The 18,523-nt window shown below is 46.3% G+C and overlaps 1 protein-coding gene across 4 annotated transcripts in view; it reads right to left on the bottom strand.

Annotated features, from left to right (window-relative positions):
* Window positions 1-18,523, bottom strand: part of IKZF2 (IKAROS family zinc finger 2) — a 119,450-nt gene that overhangs the window by 51,088 nt on the left and 49,839 nt on the right. For 3 of the 4 annotated variants that reach the window (XM_063341396.1, XM_063341395.1, XM_063341397.1), the window contains one exon: window positions 4,113-4,379. The exons of the other annotated variant lie outside the window; for it this stretch is intronic. In XM_063341396.1, the coding sequence (XP_063197466.1) occupies window positions 4,113-4,379 (267 nt within the window). The remainder of the gene's footprint in view (window positions 1-4,112; window positions 4,380-18,523) is intronic. 4 annotated transcript variants of the gene reach the window in all.

Here is an 18,523-nt window from a genome sequence, read left to right on the forward strand (position 1 = left end):
TTCCTCATCAATTAATTGTGTGCAAAAAAACTTGAACTCCGCATGAAAAATAAGAATTAAATGGCATTCAGAGCTCCAGTGTTGTACATGTTCAATTATAACGCTATAGATGCTAAAGCAAAACTCAAGAATTTTCCTCACCGGCACCCAACGTACTAAAATGCATGTGGAATGCGAGCAAAGATCTGAGACCCTCCTGCCGTTAGCACCACAAAAAAGCCTCAAAATAACCTACCAGCAGCCCAAAATGAGAGTGGGGCAAGGCTGCTGTCCCTGCTGCATCCTGCCCCGTGCCCAGGGACCCGACTCTGCTGCTCGCCCCCTGCATCCACGCAGAGGAAGCATTTAAGCATCCTCAACAACAAGGATGATATCCCAACCCGCCCTTCGAAATAAAAAGCTTTTCAGAATCCAGCGGTGGAGCAGATAAAGGACTGGACGTTGGGGTGGAGGAAAAAAAAAATAAAAGAAAAAAATAAATCACAATGCACAGTGCAAGGGAGAAGAACGCGTGGACCTCGCAGGTCACAGAGGCAGCAGCACAACTGCAGCAGCAAGCGGTTTCTGCTTCACCAAAAGTGAGAAGCAAGGAAATTTTAATTCAGGCCTGCTAGCAGAAAGCCTAAAGAGGTGAGAAATCACTGGAGTTCCTTTTCATTACCTCAGACAAATTGGATTATTGACCTTATCTTCTTCCTCTCCTCTTCCCTCAACATCCCCAAGCAAAAGCCCCTGGAGTATCCCGTGGCAATATTGTGTTACCAGTCATCTCCTGCAGTAACAGAAAACTCTGCCAAAGATGCTGCAACTTGGGGCATGTGCTGTGGAATATGAAGTTTGGGCCCAAAGAAGATAGTATGGGAAAGGAGAAAAATAAATCAAACCTGACACATGCTCTTTTTCTGAGAGGAGGACGGCAGGGAGAGGCTGGGGGGTTACCCTGCTCGCTAAAGCAGGGAGTGTATCATCCTTAATTCCCACACTGCGCTTTTTATTTATTTTCTGTCAGTGATGACAAATAAATAGAAAGGCCTTCTCCTGATGCCCTGGTAGATTACAAAAATGCTTCACCAGAACTGACAGCGTTTCAAAGAAATGTTGTGTTCGGTGGTATCAGCTGAGCAGGGCCACGCGCTCCGTGATGGAGGTGCCGTGGACCAAAGCATCGCTTGCACCACATGCACGATCCAAAAGATGAATGGGAAATCCCCAGCTCCGTCTATCAGGGGAAGGGGTGACTGCAGGCATCAGAGGAAACGGATGCCACAGCCCATGAGGATGAGAGATGGGACACTGAGCTCATCTACCCTGGCCTCATCCCCACCACAGAATATTTTCCGCATCCCTATATCTGCCTGAACTACCATAACGTGGCAGGGAGGACAACTGCTCCTCAGGAACTGAGGAACAATGGCTGGAGAAGACTGTGCCACTTTACGTGCGTAATGCAGGCAAAGCCATCCAGCGCAGCTTCTCGCAAAGCCTGGGTCCCCAGTGTAAGGAAAGCCACTCTCATCCCAGCACACACTCAAATTACAGCCTCCGCTATGGACCGCAGCGTTTTGGGTGATTTACAGAGAATTCCATCAGTTTTTGGGGGAAGAGAAAAAGACTTCAGTTTTTGCCAATGCAAACAGTTGGCCAGACCATGCTTTGGTTTCCTACAGATAAAGGGGAGAGTAGGGCGGGATTCAGCTCCCAAAACATACTTAAATTGGCTTTGAGAGGTAAGGATTCACATGCCAGTTGCATTAGCTGATAAAGAATATAATCTGTTTCCACTCACTAGGGACAACCTCCCTTCCCTCCACTGTTCTCCCTTGGGCTGCAAAACCAGACTACCCACAGGCCAGGGCTCATTCCAGAGCTGGGGCCAGCCCATCGCACCCCGCTGCCGAGGAAGTGGCGACAGATTTTAAAAGACAGATACCAGTATGTTAAAAATACTCCTTCGAATCAAGGATGTGGAAATCCGAGCAAACTTCTCCTTCTGTTGTGGACAATGAAGTAGCAGCGTGGATTAAAAAAAAAAAAAACACCAAAAAACAAACAAACAAAGTGGGGGTGAAAAAGAAAAAAATCTGCAAAATTTGCCAACTGGTTTACTGAAAGCAGCTCCTCTGCTCAGATGGCAAGAGAGTCAGAGCTCTACGAGAAGCCCGCAGCAGCCTGAAGGAAAAAGCTACCGGTTACACAATTCCTTCCCGGACACGTGCGGACAGCCCTCTCGCCTGCGCGCAGATGAGACTTTGTTCCCTTCGCTCTGAATTTGCACGTTCTCCTTTAACACGAACGAGGCAGCTCGTCCGTACTTAAAAGATGCGCTAGCTATTCAGTATCTCAAAAACCGCAGACCATTTAATTAAGTACCTAAATCTAAATTTAGCAGGTCTAATTTAGCTGTTCAAGTTCAAATAAATGGACTCCGATGCACCTACAATACATATGCTCAGATACGTGCGAGTGCCAGTGAAAACTTTTGGGGAGGTTGAAAGCTGGGGACTCAGTCTGTTACGTTCTCTGGTCTCTCTCCCTTTCTTAGCAGTAGGATGTCAAATTGTTAATCAAGATTTCGGTTTTCCAGCTAATGCTTTTCCCCTGTCGTAATTGCCGTCTAAAATCATGACTGCATCATAAATGATACTGCAATGCTTTGCATTATACATTTATGTTAAGTTATTATCAATACAACTTATATACAGAGCATTAACTATGTAACTTATATTTATTATTCCTCTGTACAGAAATTCTATTGATTTCTTTCCCATCCAGCGCACACGACTTGACTGCAAACTACCAGCTTTACAAAGGGATTACACAAAGTCTTTCTTACTCTACCTTAAAACCCCACTTTTCTCTTTATATCCTAGCAGATATCTCTCAGGCGGTGTGAGTCTCTCACCTCATTAAATAACAGCAGAGGAAGATAAAAAACAAAATGTCTTTCATTTTGTCCAAAAAATATGAAGAACAAACACCCGCTGAGGCTCCAACACAGAAACCTGTGCTTAACCTTAATAAGATTTAAGTGTGTATCTTAAGCATATATTGTAGCACTTCAGGTGACTGACATGTGCTTAAATCTCATAAAAGTTAAGCACAAGCTTAAGTGCTTTTTTGAACCAAAGGCTCTGGCAGGTAGACCTCTGCAAGACTGGAGAGCGTGGTCTTCTGGCACCATCTAGACTTTTATCCTGTTGGAGGTAACTGTCACTCCCACCTGAGGAGCAGCAGAGGCGAGCGAGGACCAGCCTCTAGGGCACCCCGGTTTGTCCTATCAGCCAAAACTCCCCTGAAATTCCCTGTTTTGAACTTGAGACCTCATCTTTGAGACCCCAATGACCTGCTGAATCAGCCTATGCTCAAAGCTGACCTGCTCAAAGCCTTTGCAGGCTTTGTCTGCCTCTTGAATTCTCAAATCCATAAGCCTAGTACGCTGGTGTGGTCTCTAAACAGCAGGAGTACTAACAGTAATAAAAATAAATGAATGGAGAGCGGCAAGCACTGAAAGGTGCCACAAACGTAGTATCTGGATGTTGAGGGGGAGCCAAGCACTAGCCCTCAAGAGTGGTTCAGGTGAGGTTTCCTTGATGGAGCTGTCACGCGATGAGCAGCAAGCCCACCCCGGCGTCAGGATCGCTAGGTAATGTGTGTCCCCCGCGGGGTTTGCTGGAACTGGGGCACTGCGCCCAGCCCCTCGCAAAGGTGGCATTGTCCGCCTGTGAGCGCCTGCAAGGGAAGACCATCTAAGACCCACCTTAAAGGCTGAAAACCCTTGCACGTGCACACACACATGAACACACAGACACCCATGCCAGAGGATGACTCTCACCATCTTGCCCCTGATCAAGAACAATTAAAAAAAAGGCAATTTCCAGACTTTTGTGCTGTTTTTAAGAACCAAAGGCTGGAAGTCAATGTCAAGGAAGCAGCATGCTTGCCAGAAAACATAGCATCACCGGAATTCGGGGAGCAGAGGGAGAACCAAAACAACAAAGCCCATCTTTCCCCTCCCCAGCCTCCTGCTACCCCATGAATAAAAAGGGAAGAGAGAAGGCAATAGCAACACCAGACGCCACAGGCAGTCATCAGATTTTCTTTCAGCTGCTTACCAGTGTGGCTCCTCTTATGTACCATTAGCACATTGGGCCCAATGCAAACCATGCCACAGACGTCACATTTCAGTTTACCATTCGGAAGCCGGATTCCTCCCTCGCTCGATAGCTCCTGGATCTTTCTGTTATCCGCCATCTCGTTACTCTCAGTGAGGGGCTCTTCCAGGCTGCTTCCTTCATCATGAGCCCTGATCTCATCTTCCTGACCCAGGGGCTTCCTGTCACATTCCTCATCACTTTGCATTTCTAGCTTTACTGAATTTGCTGAAATAAAAATAAATAAAAAAAAATAATTAAAAGTGTGTATTTCTAAGTTCCCATTTGGTAGTATCATGAAAAATGTCTACTGTTATCAATATTAAAAGCACAGCCAGGAAGCTCAAAGCAACACAAGGGCTTCATGGTGGTGAGAGCACTGCAAGTTACAACTATGTATTTCTTCAAGGCCTTTTTTTTTAAAAAATAAAATAAAATAAAAAATCCCAATTTCCATCCCTATTTTACAGCTCAAACTAAGGCACTGTGTGATCCAGAAGCCTACCAAAAGTTGCAGAGATGCAGCAGGCTTAAGAAGTGGCCTCCTGCTTCTCAGCTTGAAACACAGGAGCCCCCCATCCCTTTGGCAGAGCCCAAGTCACAGGAGCAAAGGATGCAGCCGAAGGTGCTTCCTCCAGGTCTCTCCTGCCCAGGGCACCAAGACGTAGGGTGTCCAAAGACAGGACACAGCTCACGGAAACAAGCACCCTTTGCAGGCAGGATTGTTCAAAACGATCTCCGAATCACCCTGCCTGCACAGGCAGGTTTGCTGACGGAGGGGAGACCAATTGCTGGATAAGCCTCCAGTGCTTTTTTGCCACCATCTTCTGATTCACCTAAGTGGGACACTGCCAAGGTAAACAGGTCTGAAGCAAGACCTACGCTTATTTATATTTTATATATCTTATATATTTATTTTTATATATATAAAAATCTAAAAAAATATATTTATATATATATTTTATAAATAAGCTACCTACGCTGGCTTATTTATATTTGCAAGTGAAATATTGTTGAAGATCTTTCTTATCTGACTGGTTAAACATGGAAACCTTTTAGCTGCTTTTACGCATGCTTTAGCCAACACCAGAATGGAACTCCTCACGTATCTCTTAGGTGGACTGCTGACTCCTGGGATCCTTGGGTCACAGCATGAACCTCCTCTAACTAGCAAGAGCTTGTGGGATCAGCAAATCTTTAAAACAAATGAATGGATCAGGCTTTCTCACGTAGGGGTGTTGGTGCAGGGGTGCTTTAATCACCAGACATCCCCATTTCAATGCCTCAACGGTTGGCTGAAACTGCTGAAAGGCCTGTGCCAGAGTCACACTCTCCATCCACAGCCGGCCAGAAGGCAAGCCCACGTGTCTGCTCCCCTAAGCCTTGATCCTGCTGAGGGCTTTAAAAGGAGGTGATTCAGCCTTCATATCTAAGCAGTCTTTGACCTCTGTACTAAGGCCATCAGCATGAGTGTGGGTGACAGCAGTGGACCCGGAGTGCCACCGCCTGCCCTGGGCCTGGCCGGTGTCTCTGATCCCCAGCCAGGTGTGCTCCTGAGCAGCCGCCCAAGGGGACCCTGTCCAGGAACCCGACGAGAGAGTTAGGAGCAAACGTGTCTGATTGCTCTGAGGCATCACAGTTTCAAACAGCAGGCCTGGCAACGTTAGAAGAACAAACCCTACTACTTAAGACTTCCTCCTTCATCCTCCTTTCTCCTCCTTCCCCAGAATTTACGGTTAAAGAAGGTTCAGAGACTGATGTTGATGTTGCAACTCTAAATCACTGCTGTTACTCCAAGGCAAAGCATAATGAACAGGGCAAAAGCACCAGGGACCAAACAATGGTAAGATGTTGCTTTTTAATCAGAAAATTGTTGAAACATATCTTCCACTATTCTTCAAGGCACTAATGGGAGCTAAGGAATGAAGTACTATTACAGCAAAGCCCGTGCAGAGCAAGGACACAGACGGATCAGCTCACAGCAGACAAGCATCAGCCCAGGCACCGTCATCAAAATGGTCTGTAACTAGGAAATGTTTGAGCGCTTCATTTATAGAAGGGAACTGATATTTTTGTTGCCACTGAGATGCATTTATTGTTTAAAAAACACCAAACAACGACACAGACTGAGAGCTTGACCATGACCTGGCCCCAGCCGGTTGCCCGGGGCCGTTGCGCGGCTGTGCTGGCCTGGGTGCAGGATGGCCATCCCCACCTACACCCAGTGTGGTGGAACAGCACAGTGCCCTGGGGATGGCTCTCTGCGCCCCAGGGCTAACCCTGGCACCACCAGAGTGCACAGGGAAATAGGTGGACGAAAGCAACCTTTGGCTGGCGGTGAAAAAGATGCTGTAAACTTTATGTAATTGCAGATCATCCCCCAAGGACAAGATACATCAATAGCTTCTCCTGTGAGGCCACCACCACCTCAACAAGGGGAGGAAGAAAGGCGGAAACAGGTCAACAGGAGGCTGTTCGCATGGCAAGCGGGAGGGGGCCTGCCCCACCAAGGCAACAAGAGAAGCAATGGGAAGCCACCCTACACTCGTGCGGAGCCCAAGGTACGGTGGGTGGCACAGCCACCGCCAGCCTCGTGACCAGGAGGACGCAGCCTCGATGGACAGGCTGAGCAGAAGGGAGGAAGAGTGGGAGCTCTGCCAGCTCCATGGGCCAGCAGGGAGAAAGCCGAGGTCCTAGTCCCACCTCCCCATGGAAAGCACATGTTGGTGATTTATGGACAGCCCACTTTCAGAGCTAAGGAATGGCAGTTCCCTCTAATAATAGCAGCCTTTCGGGGTATTCAGCAAGTCTAAGAATGAAGCCTGAATAAACAGTTTGCTGTCTTCAGGAGCAGGATTTAATACACTTGGCCACACAAGTAGCTGAGGGTAGCGCCAGAAATAGTGCCCCGGGCTCCTCCCCTAAGATCCCGGGTTGCTGCCACAAGCCTACACACTCTCCACGCACAGTAATGCACAAAATAACCAAAAAACTTATACTGTATAATTGTGTATATGTACTAACAAGACGAAGGCTTGTATCTCACGTGTCTTCTTACACATATATATTTTTGTTGCTATTTCTCCGACGTGGGATAATAAACGCTTGACAACAGTAAGCGCTGGGCGCCACGAGTTCCCACTCAAGTCTGTGGACCTCTGCCGGCTCAACACGTACAAAAGCAAGGCTGCAAGAGCTTACAAACTGGAAGATCACTTACTCGCTATCCTGCCCAAGCGTTTCTTTCTGCTGAATGATGGCTTTCATCCAACAGGATAAACAGCACAAGAAAACAGAGCGAGCTGTTTGCCGAAATGCAACCTTCCAAAACACACGGGGCTCCCGAACTCCCACTAACGTCGCTCACAAAGCCCAAGTAATTCACGTTGCATCTTTCACGCAATCCCAGCTATTCCGCAGTCGCGCAGCCTGTTTATTCCTCCTAATTCTCTCACCTTCACGCACCCGGAGCGCCGCCGGTGCCATTTTCAGAAACCCTCCGCTAGCCCTTGTTTGCTGCGGGAAGATTTCCTTCAGCTGGGACTAGTCACGGGTCTCCAAGGAGGGGAGCACTGGTGCAGCAGGGATCTCCTCGGCTCCTTGCGAGGGCTGTGCTAATCAGGTCATCTCCGCTGCCTTACATCATACTGGTGTATATATTAGGCTCCTGTGGTAGCCTGCACACAAACAGGCACTTCAATTGCATCTGGTTTGTCTTCTCTGTTCTCAAACAGCCTTTGAAACTACAAGCGTTTTGTGGCACTGTCTTTGTTTCCACCTACAGCCGCAAACTCAGAGAGCATAATGAACTCTGCTGCAAAGAAAAAAAGAAATATTCCGGGGATGTTTATGGCTATCCTGCATCATACACAAGTCCCCACGTCAAATTTCACCCTGGGTTCCCTGGCCGTTCTTGTTCACGCGCTTGGGAAAAGCGGCAGGTTTTCTCATTCCTTGGCAAAGCAAAGCACAAATAAGTAAACGGAAAAAATTTTTAAAGTTTTTGGCGCTTTTCCTAAAAATCACAGCAAAAGAGATAGCAGGGATAAACTGCTCTGCAGCTCACTGCAGAAGCATGAACTTGAAGGCAAACCATTTCCCTCCAGTTAATACAACTTCCTTCCACTTTTTCCCAGTCCAGCACAACACCTTGTGGGAAAGAGAGACGAGCAGCCACAAAAGCTTCTACCTACGAACACGGAGCTAATGGCAGATATTCAGCAGACCACACAGCAACGTTTCTTTCCTCCCCCCCCCCCCCCCCCCCCCCTTTTTTTTTTCTTCTTCCCCAGAGCACCAACCAGCTGATCCTGAATCACACTTTATCCTGAGTGGTCAAATTGAATACAATTATTGTTAATGTCTCATAAGTGCTAATTAAACTGCAATTCTCTGTTAAACAGCATTTTGGCAAGTTTTCAGTACCAGAATATTTCCTTCACCCGCAAATTAGCATAGCTGCAAACCAGAAGTTGGAAGATCCACCTAAGAAAAATATTCCTAGCATTTCATCCTCTGTCATGGAAATTTGTTTCCCTCAAAAGTGAGATCTGGGAAAATCATAGAATCATAGAATTGTTAGGGTTGGAAGGGACCTTAAAGATCATCTAGTTCCAACCCCCCTGCCCTGGGCAGGGACACCTCCCACTAGATCAGGTTGCTCCAAGCCCATCCAGCCTGGCCTTAAAAACTTCCAGGGATGGGGCTTCCACCACCTCTGGGCAACCCGTTACAGTGTCTCACCATGCTCATGGTGAAGAACTTCCTAATGTCCGATTTGAATCGTCCCATCTCTAGTTTTAATCCATTCCCTCTAGTCCTACCATTACCTGACATTCTAAAAAGTCCCTCAAGAAAGCTTTCTTATAGGCCCCCTTAAGATACTGGTAGGCCAGTATCTAAAAAAATCCCTTTCCTGTCTTGCTGAGAGATTTGATCCCCAGGTGAGGTGTAAATTAAAGCTCTGGTCATCTTTTTCTTAAGCAAGCTAGAGTGCAATTCACAGAATCACGGAATTGCCCAGGTCGGAAGGGACCTTTCAGATCATCGAGTCCAACCATCGACCTAACTCTGACAAACCCATCACTAAACCATATCTCTAAGCGCTGTGTCTGCCCGGCTTTTAAATACCTCCAGGGATGGTGCCTCAACCACTGCCCTGGGCAGCCTGTCCCAATGCTTAATAACCCTCTCAGTGTAAACATTTTTCCTAATATCCAGTCTAACCCTCCCCTGGCGCAACTTGAGGCCGTTTCCTCTTGTCCCATCGCCTGTTCCTTGGGAGAAGAGACTGACCCCCCCTGGCTACCCCCTCCTTTCAGGGGGTTGCAGAGAGCAAGGAGGTCTCCCCTCAGCCTCCTTTTCTCCAGGCTGAACACCCCCAGCTCCCTCAGCCGCTCCTCACAAGACTCGTGCTCCAGACCCCTCACCAGCTCCGTTGCCCTTCTCTGGACACGCTCCAGCCCCTCAATATTTTGTTTGTAGTGGGGCCCAAAACTGGACACGGAACAAAAATCCTGTCCAACACGCCAGAGAGCAAAGCAGCGGGACCGAGCCCCCCTGTCTCCTCCCCTGTCTGCTGTCCTACGTTGTTGCTTATTTTATCTGCGGCCTTAGAAAACCAGGCTGGCCACTGTCACCAAGGGTTTGTGGTCTCCTGCTGGAGGTTAGCCTTTCCTGGCAGCGGCCATGCACCACCGGCCTCTTCCTGCTGCCCCCGGAGGAGCAGAAAAAGCAAGGCTGACCCCTCAAAGCCCTCCTGCGCCTCCTCCCCTGGCCCTCTTCTCTCCTCAGCGGGAAACAAAGCCTTGGCCCGGCTTCAGATACTCAGCCTTGAGGAGGCAAAATTCAAATCTGCCACCCCCAGAGAGCCTTGGGGTGTCTCTGTGGGCGAGCACGGCAAAGGACGGCTGCAGCTAAGGCGGACACAGCGTGTCCTCTAACCACCCCCATCTGGTAACAGGGTGCATTAGCTCTCCTGGGGTCTGCCGCAGATTCCCTGTCCAGAACACAATATAATGCGATATTCAAAGCCTGGATAACGTGTCTGCCTTTGCCCCAGAACACAAAGAACTTAAGAAATGGTTACTTTCCTCCAGAAAATGAGGCCGAGCTGTAACTACCACAGCACGGTGACAGGCAGCTACAGCACAACCTTCTGTGCGTCGTCTTGTCAATGGTCAGTGACACCGTCTATTTTAATCATGAACTTCTCCTAGGCAGTGGATTAATGACATTGCTAATTGGCAGCTAAAGACAAAGAGAAAATGACCCAGCTTCTTGCATGTTTTGAACCTGGGTACCTAGTTCTTGCACATCACAAGACTCAGATGTGGAGTGTTTCTATACTCTTAAATGCCCCGTTTCTATATTATTAAAAGCACTTGGTAATGGTGAGTGGAATACAGTTAATTTTAAGAGCTGGAATGGCAAACCAGTAAGTGCTTTGTAAAATAAAAATTAAGGATGGGGGAGGGACAACTCTTCCGTCTTGATGGAAGATTTTGAAAATTTAAGGTAAGGAATGCCAAAAGCTGGAAACAATGATCCATTACTCTTGTTCCGTCTAAGAGCACTCTGGTAGCAAAAAAGGTCCTTAAAGAGGGTGTTTAGACCACTCCAGAACCGTAGTGAGACTTTAATGCATGTTTAAACATACTTGCCTCCTGGAATAGTATAAAGGGGTCTTAGCGAAAAGAAAACTTCATCCTTCAGTTTCTTGTTGCTGGTAGAATTTGTGTCTTAACTAACTGGGCTTTCCAAGTCCATTTTTGGCTTAATTGTGAACTATTAAATGTGTAAACAAGGGAGCACCGACAAATCTTCTCTTTTTAAAAAGGCAGGCATACAAAGGGTGAGAATGCCAGGCAAGCAGCGGCAGACCTGGGCAAGGAACCTGCTCTGTTGTCGCCTCATAGCCGCAAAGTACTTGGCAAACAAGTTAACATTAAAAAGCAAGTTAGCTGGAAATTATATTTAGCTCCTGAGAAATGAAGAGGCCTCCCCTTCTCCTCGTGCTGCACGGGTGCGAAGCAGGTATCGCTCCAAAGCTGTGTAGGTGTGATGCTGAGGAATAAGGAGAGTTGGGTCTGCTCAAGGCGCATCTGCTGCTGAGGGGCTGATAAGCGCGATCTTGAAGATCACAAAGATGTCTCTTAAATGACACCTGTGGGCAAGGCTGCCCTAACACCACTGTAATGGAAAATGTTTCGGTTGGGGGTTAGAAAGGTGTATTTCAAGGGAGGCAATTCTGCTTTCACAGTGGGTTGAGACTTTCTGGAGGCTTAGAGAGAAGAGAAGTGTATCTGGATGGAACAAATGAGGGTGAGCGTCACCTGCAAAGAAAGGGGAATTACCCAACTCCTCTCTTGAGTCAAGCGACAAAAGCCTAAGCGGGGCCTCTTACATTACACACGGACATCCCCGATGCTGGGTGTCAAATTTGTTTATCGCAAGCTGCCAAAGAGTTAGCTTTTGGCCACTGAGCAAGTGCGAATCTTAGACGGTGACACCACCTTGTCACGGTGACCTCAGCAGGGTTACGTGCATTTGTAACAGTTAAAGGAAATCAAATATTTCATAAGTAATAAAAAGGAGGAAAAGGAAAGATTTAGAAGCTTTGTGCCAAGTCCTTTTCTGCATGCTACAAACGGGATTCTTCAAGACCACGTGGAGGTGGGTAATACACCAGAAATTCAGTGAGAAATGATCAGCTTATTTAGGCATCCTTAGAAGTTTCTAGGTTTCGCATTGAAGAATCTCAATTTAAGCCTGCTACCTCTGAAGTCAATTTCAACACTCACTAAATGCAACAGAATACTTATTTCATGTCTTCTGGAGGTGGTGTGTGCAGTAAGTGTAGACTAACAGGTCTGTTACACCCAAGTGTAGTTTATATTCGGATGTGGTTGTGTAGCTAAGCCAAGCTTCAGCCAGGCCTTAGCTGACACAAACTGTGGTTGCCATCCTCTCGTTCCCCACCCCTTCCATCTCTCATACTGGCACCAGCAATCATGGAACTGGGTGGTAAACTAATCTGGTTGAAAACTAACCTTCCTGAGAAAAATCAACCATCTTCAGCCAGATCAGGCCCCTGACCATCACAAGAACCAGCTCTGGCTGATGTGGGGCAGCACCCTGGCTGTCACTGCATACTTTCAGAAGCAATGGTTTTAAATTACCAGGCGGCTTCTCCCAACCCGGCTGTCCACAGCCAGACAGAAGGAATGAAGACTGCAGCAGTGAAACCTGTGGAACAACTTTTATGCTCAAATGGCTATACAAGCTTATTCAAATATTAAGCTGAAAAGACCACAGTTAGAGTTGGAAGGGCTCCGATTTAAGCACACAGAATCCCAGCAAGTGCAGCATTTCAACATGAAATTTCTCTTCTATCACAGGACCAAACTCTGCTGGGTACAATCAATTTTGAGTCGCATTCAGTGAGAACCCTGCTGAAGTCTGAAGGCTGAGACGCTGAGTCAGGAGTACCTTGGTGTAAGTAAGGATGGCAGTATCTTGACCAGAATCTGCCCCAGCTGCCCAGCCTTTAGGCATGACTGTTTGCTCACCACAAGTCACCCATGCTGCATACCTCCATCTGGCAAGAGTAAGAACTCCTAATTGAATATATATCTGATTGCTCAGTGTCGCAAGATTCTTCTCCAGAAGGACCTCAGGCCAAATTTCACCCACAAATGCATCTATGCAACTTGTACATACACAAGTAAGAGTCATGTATTCATATCCCAGGGTAGGAAAAGTACTCTTGATGACCTGTCCTACCCCACCTTTTTCGCCTATACTCACAAAGTAATTATGGTGCAACAAGTATTGTGCTTAACATAATACCAGGTTTCTACTGATTCCCTATGGGTACAAGGAAGAGCTTCCTCGCCCCCATGTCCCCCTACCCATTTGCAATGTCAGAACCTGGTCCCTGCGAAAGACGAGTGGAACACAGCGGTACTCGGCTCCTAGCTGCCGTCCCCCTCTACAGATGCTCAAGCTAAGCCAGTAATTAAGCTTGGAGTCATGGATTATTCCCTAAAGCCAAATTAGGAGCAATTGTTGGATACCTCTCTATTTATTCTGCTACTTTTTGGGCTGTTTTGACAGGGTGAGAGGGAGCAGAGTTTTTCTTTTTTGTCTCCTTTTTCTGTTGTATGAAACATGGTTTTCTGGGCAAATATCATCTAGCAAACTTTCTGCCTTGGCAACACCTGGCCAGCCCCTGCGCTCCCCTGCCGCGTGCTGTAATTACTAAGGTTTTCTGCCTTTGTCTTAATGACATTACACTTGTTACATGTGGGCAGGTGATGCTGGGGGGGCTGTGGCGCATAGCAGGTCTTCTCCAGGGCCCCTCCTCATTGTAAACTCCTATTTCACAGTTAGCGTGAGCTGCAGGAGGCAGGGTTCGGTGACGGGGGTGGACTTTCACAGCCCTGTCCCTTGCCCATCGAAAGCAAGTCTCTTACTGTCTGCAACATGTACATTAAATACTGCCAGTCTCCTCTCCTACCACAGCGCTTTTTTACTTCAGGAGAGTTATTTCTGATGCACACTGGAAAGCAGAGAGGAGGAAAAATAAAATCAGGCTCAGTCCTGTAATGAAACACTCTGTCTCTCAAAACATTAAGCCATTAACACCTCTTTATTTTTAAGACCGGTTCAAATTCTAATCAGGGAGCAGAAGAAACATATCTCCATTGAGCAATGACACAACGTTCACCTCTAAGTAGATTTTCTAAGAGGCTGCTGAGAGCTCTATATGGTACCCAAAACTAGAAGTTTGCAATGGAAAATGCTGACAAACTACAGCTATATATAGATCATCTCTTATAAACAAAAATAAAGTGATTTATAACATCCATTTAAAGTGACCAAAACCTCATTGCTCGCTCATTGTCATCTCTGCTTCTTAAAAAGTGCACGACTTCCTAAAATGCTTTCCAACGTACGCAAAGAGTAGTAATTATAACAGTGATGATTATTTCATTTATAAGGAACTTTCCACTAGGGATCTGCACTATATTTGAAAATACACTCGACAAAGTTGTTTGACGCCAATGGAATGACTTCCCTGGGTCTGGACCAGGTACTTTGCTTCATTTTCTGGCATTTTTACCATTAGAGACATTATTTTTAATAAGTGAAAGGCTTTCATTACCAAAGTTACACCTTTGGATCATTCACAGCTTTCAGGAAAAGATGTATTTATTTTCAATCATATAAACCCTAAATCATCTTAATGCGACCTGACCCAGCCATGTCCTCCTCCTCCTCTAAAGGGAGCCACCTCCCCTGACTCATCAACCCATGGAAAATTATAGGATAAGCACCTGCCACAAAACTATTTTCTGTCTTTGTCACGACATTGTAAAAGGAGATTAACAATAAAACCTGTTTTGTGTATTCATTTGAGTCAAAGCCTCATCTGCACCCTCGGAGGCAGGTGGCCGATGCTCAGCAATGGGCAGATCCCCAGGTACGGGACCATTTGCAGCCCTGGGTCACTGCACACACCTGAGCGCTGGGACTTCTCGCTGGGCACTTCACTCACTGCTGCATCGGACTCCACTGGGATTAAAAGAAAAACGGGAAAGCAGTTTTGCCCAACCACAGTATGACTGCATGAAGTTGAAGGAAAACTCTTAAAAGCCAGTGTCTTTGAAAACGCTGAGTTCTGTCAGCACGGTGCTGCTTTGAGACATGGATTTTTACTTGAGACGGCTGAAAAAGGGTATTTCCCTTACATTTTTTTTTTCCTTTACTGATTTCAGAGGGACAATGGGGACCAGGATTTGGGGATCTGGGATCTAGAGAGACATGCTCACAGTTCAGAGACCCCAGCAGTATCGGATTCAGCACATTAAGACTCGACTTAGAGCAAGAAAATTCACCTGCATCTAACGATGCACATGAAAGGGCCACTCTGAAAACCAGACGCTGACGGTACGTTGTAAGGATGGCAGAATCTGGTTTAGTCCCTTAACTTTTCCAAATTTAAAGGACAGAGCATCTTATAATCACTTTCTACTTTCAGAAGTCACTTCAAGAAACTAAATCTGTTTAAACCCAAAATCTGATATACTAAAAAAGGGGGGAGGGTGTCTCTGTTGCCTCCTTCCCACAATTTAAAACACACCAGCTATTAAAGCAGCAAGATATTTAAATGACTATTCATTCTGATTTTTTTTTTAAAGCAACGTTAGGCTTTCACCTGTATCATTATTATGTAGGCAGCGACAGATGGCAATGGAAAAATATAAAATAACTCTTAGAGTATTAACTTTTTTTCAGTACCGTATGTATCAGATTCTTTAGCATAAATAAATGGCATTACACAGTCTCATTAAATCTATACATCTGTGTAGTAACTTGCAATTTATGGATATTTTCTGACACAATGTTCAAACCAACAGGTTTAGCTCACATGTTTCTTTTCTCACCATGCCATCTCCAAGTCACCAGAAAAGCAAACAAAAGCAAAACCCTACAGTAAATATTCCTGAAGAATTCTATGAGAAGATTTGCTATTCATCATCTACACATATTTAAGGGAATAAGAAAAAAAGAGGGTGGTGGGATCATGGAAGAAAGGGGCTGGAGGGAGTTAGCGAGTAAAACACATAATTAGGTATGTAAAAATTTACATATCTAACAAGTAAGGAACGTTTCCTCAAGTTAGATTAAAACATGGGGCGACACACATTTTCTTGTATCAACCACTTAAACCCCAAAAGCAGCCACCACTTTTTCACCAGAGTACCCGGAGTGCTGAGCCGACACCCCCATCGGGTGCTCAAAGGAGAAAGGACCAGGGGCTGCAGGACCGAACCCCAGGCTGGAACGTTTCAGCCTGCTGAGGAGGTCATACCATCACCAAACAAGCTGAAAGATGCTGCAAGTGGCTTTGAGCACCTCGCAGTATTAATTATTCCAGAAGAGTCAAGAAGATGGAGACATAACAGACTGATAGACTGAAGCATCTGATACTTCCTCAGCAGATACACACAGCGCTCTCCTGAACCCACCCCATAAGAAACCGCACGTTCAGCCACCACGTACAGCCATGCACACAGCCCCTCTGATGGACGGCAGAGCTATTCCATGTGTTTGTCTTTGGTTAGCTGTAAAGCAGTGTGTGTCCTTTGTTTTATTAAGGGGCTGAGGCTGGGCAGCACCAAGGAAGGTCCTTGTTTGCCTTATTCTGGTTCCTGCAGCCCAGGTTACGCAGGGAGATCAGGGACACTGCTCCTCCCGGGGCACAGGGCCACAAGGAAGGTGGGATGGGAGAAGAGGGCTGGCTTCTATGCCTTGTACATACAAACCTACCCCGGGAACACTCCCAGGTCCACCTTCCTGCATCCCTGAGCAGGAGCGGGGCAGCTGCAGGGACCTTGTGGCTGCTACAGTCTGATCCGGTTAAAGAGTCTCTTTTTGGGCAACAAGTTGAGTTTGGGAGCCCTCCCTTTAACAAACCAGCCCGCTGGTCGAGGCTGGTGGAAAGGGATGCAGCACCACTCACTGCTACTAAACATTCAATTAAAGGCGTCAATAAAAGATGAAAACCCGTAAACTCAGCCACAGGGACGGTCAAAGAACAAGTGCCTGCCACAGAGGTGTACAGCGGCCCTGCAACTTCATTCTCGATTGCTTTGGTTTAAAATGCACCTCCTTTTTCAAATCCTGGGAGAGTACCTTTGGAGATACTCCCCCAAAGAGCTCCAACAGATCTGGAGAACTGTTAATACCTCCAAAATATCACACAATATCAAGAAACACTCTAGCCCAAACATCAAGTCACATCTTGTAGACAAATTCAACCCTCACATACACAACACATTCCCATTGGAAAGCTTAAATTTGGCATTAGCAGCAACTTCTGCACGTCAACCTTTTGTCTCCTTGGGTAAAGGATCTGTTGGGTGCTATTTACGTACTGGCTCTTTTCCTCTAGGAGGAGCTGGTATCTCTGCCTAAAATTAAGATTGCTTGACACTTCCTACGATAAGGCCCTGTTTTTCACTTGCTTATCATTTTGCCAAAAACAATTTAGGCTGAAATTTGTGGGCAATATTTTAAGTTTTTTATGTGAAACTGCAAAGCAAAACAGTTCAACTGACTCTGACAAAGAGGTCGGAGAAACCACCACCGCTGGTTCTTACCGTTCAAGTAAGGTGATCCACGACAGTCCAAACTAACGAAGCCGCTTTTTATACAGATTTGTACCTTCAAGTCTCTTTCAAGCCCCCTTTTCTCGCAGTGACCCCTCTTGGGTTACCTGCTGCCAAACAGCATGAGTAACACCCGAGTTCCAGCTGCCTTCCTTTCTCCTCACTAATGAAGGCCGGCAACCCCAAGATCCTCTGACCGTGCCCCTCATTTCATCTCATGGGTACGCTGCTGCTCTTGTGTCAGTTGAAGAAAAACAGGACCCAGAGACACAAAATAGCGCTGACATGCCTTACTTTGTTTTTGAGGATGGGTCATGTGCATTTAAAAATCATTACTCACTGCAATGAAAAGAAGAAGGAAAAAAAAAAAAAAGGAAATAATTTGGCATCCTAAGAGCCTCACTAAAGCTCTTTAAAGTGCGTAATTCCATCACCGTACTGTACATAGCACACAATCTCTGAGGGGTAATTATCCATGGATTGGAAGCCAGTGTGAATATACACACAGTCAGTCAATATGATGCTGTGCTTGCTGCTGCTTCTCTCTCTTTTTTTTCCTTTTTTTTTTTTTTAAATCAATTTTAATTGTTGTGGATCTATTTCTGCTAATAAAAGAGAGTGAACCGATTCTGGTCGGATAGATTTCTGGATACGGAAAATGAGTGAGCAAAACATGTACGAGTACTTACTGTATTACCAGAAATATTTATAAATGGCTCTTCCCTCCCTCAGCTGGCAGAATATCAAAGCACTGAGGAAGCAGCACGGATGGCTTCGGAAGGGATGGAGAAAGCAAAAGTCCACTCCATCATCAACCTGGGAAAGCAATGCCACAGAGCTCTGGCAGAAGCCCAGACTGAGCAGCTCTAACAGCAGCATCTCCCCTCTTGTCAAAGGGCTAACGCTGTTCTGAGCACAAACTGTACGAGAAAAGGTCACAAATGAGCCTCTGCAGGGAATACATACTGTGTCGACTGGGTTATGACTACGTAGCAACTGGAGACCCACGTTGTTTTGTAATTCAGATGTGATTCCTGGGACTGTCAGTCATTCCAGCTGAGGACAATCATATTGTCTGAAGGCTTGATGCCTCCCTACACTAAGACCAACCCAGGGTCAAGACCAACTTTGGGCTTGACAGCAGTTCAGCCTTCTCTATAACACACAGCACTACCACAACGCATTAGGTGTATT

This window comes from Chroicocephalus ridibundus, chromosome 7 (genome assembly GCF_963924245.1).
Source record: "Chroicocephalus ridibundus chromosome 7, bChrRid1.1, whole genome shotgun sequence".
Classification (NCBI taxonomy): Eukaryota; Metazoa; Chordata; class Aves; order Charadriiformes; family Laridae; genus Chroicocephalus; species Chroicocephalus ridibundus.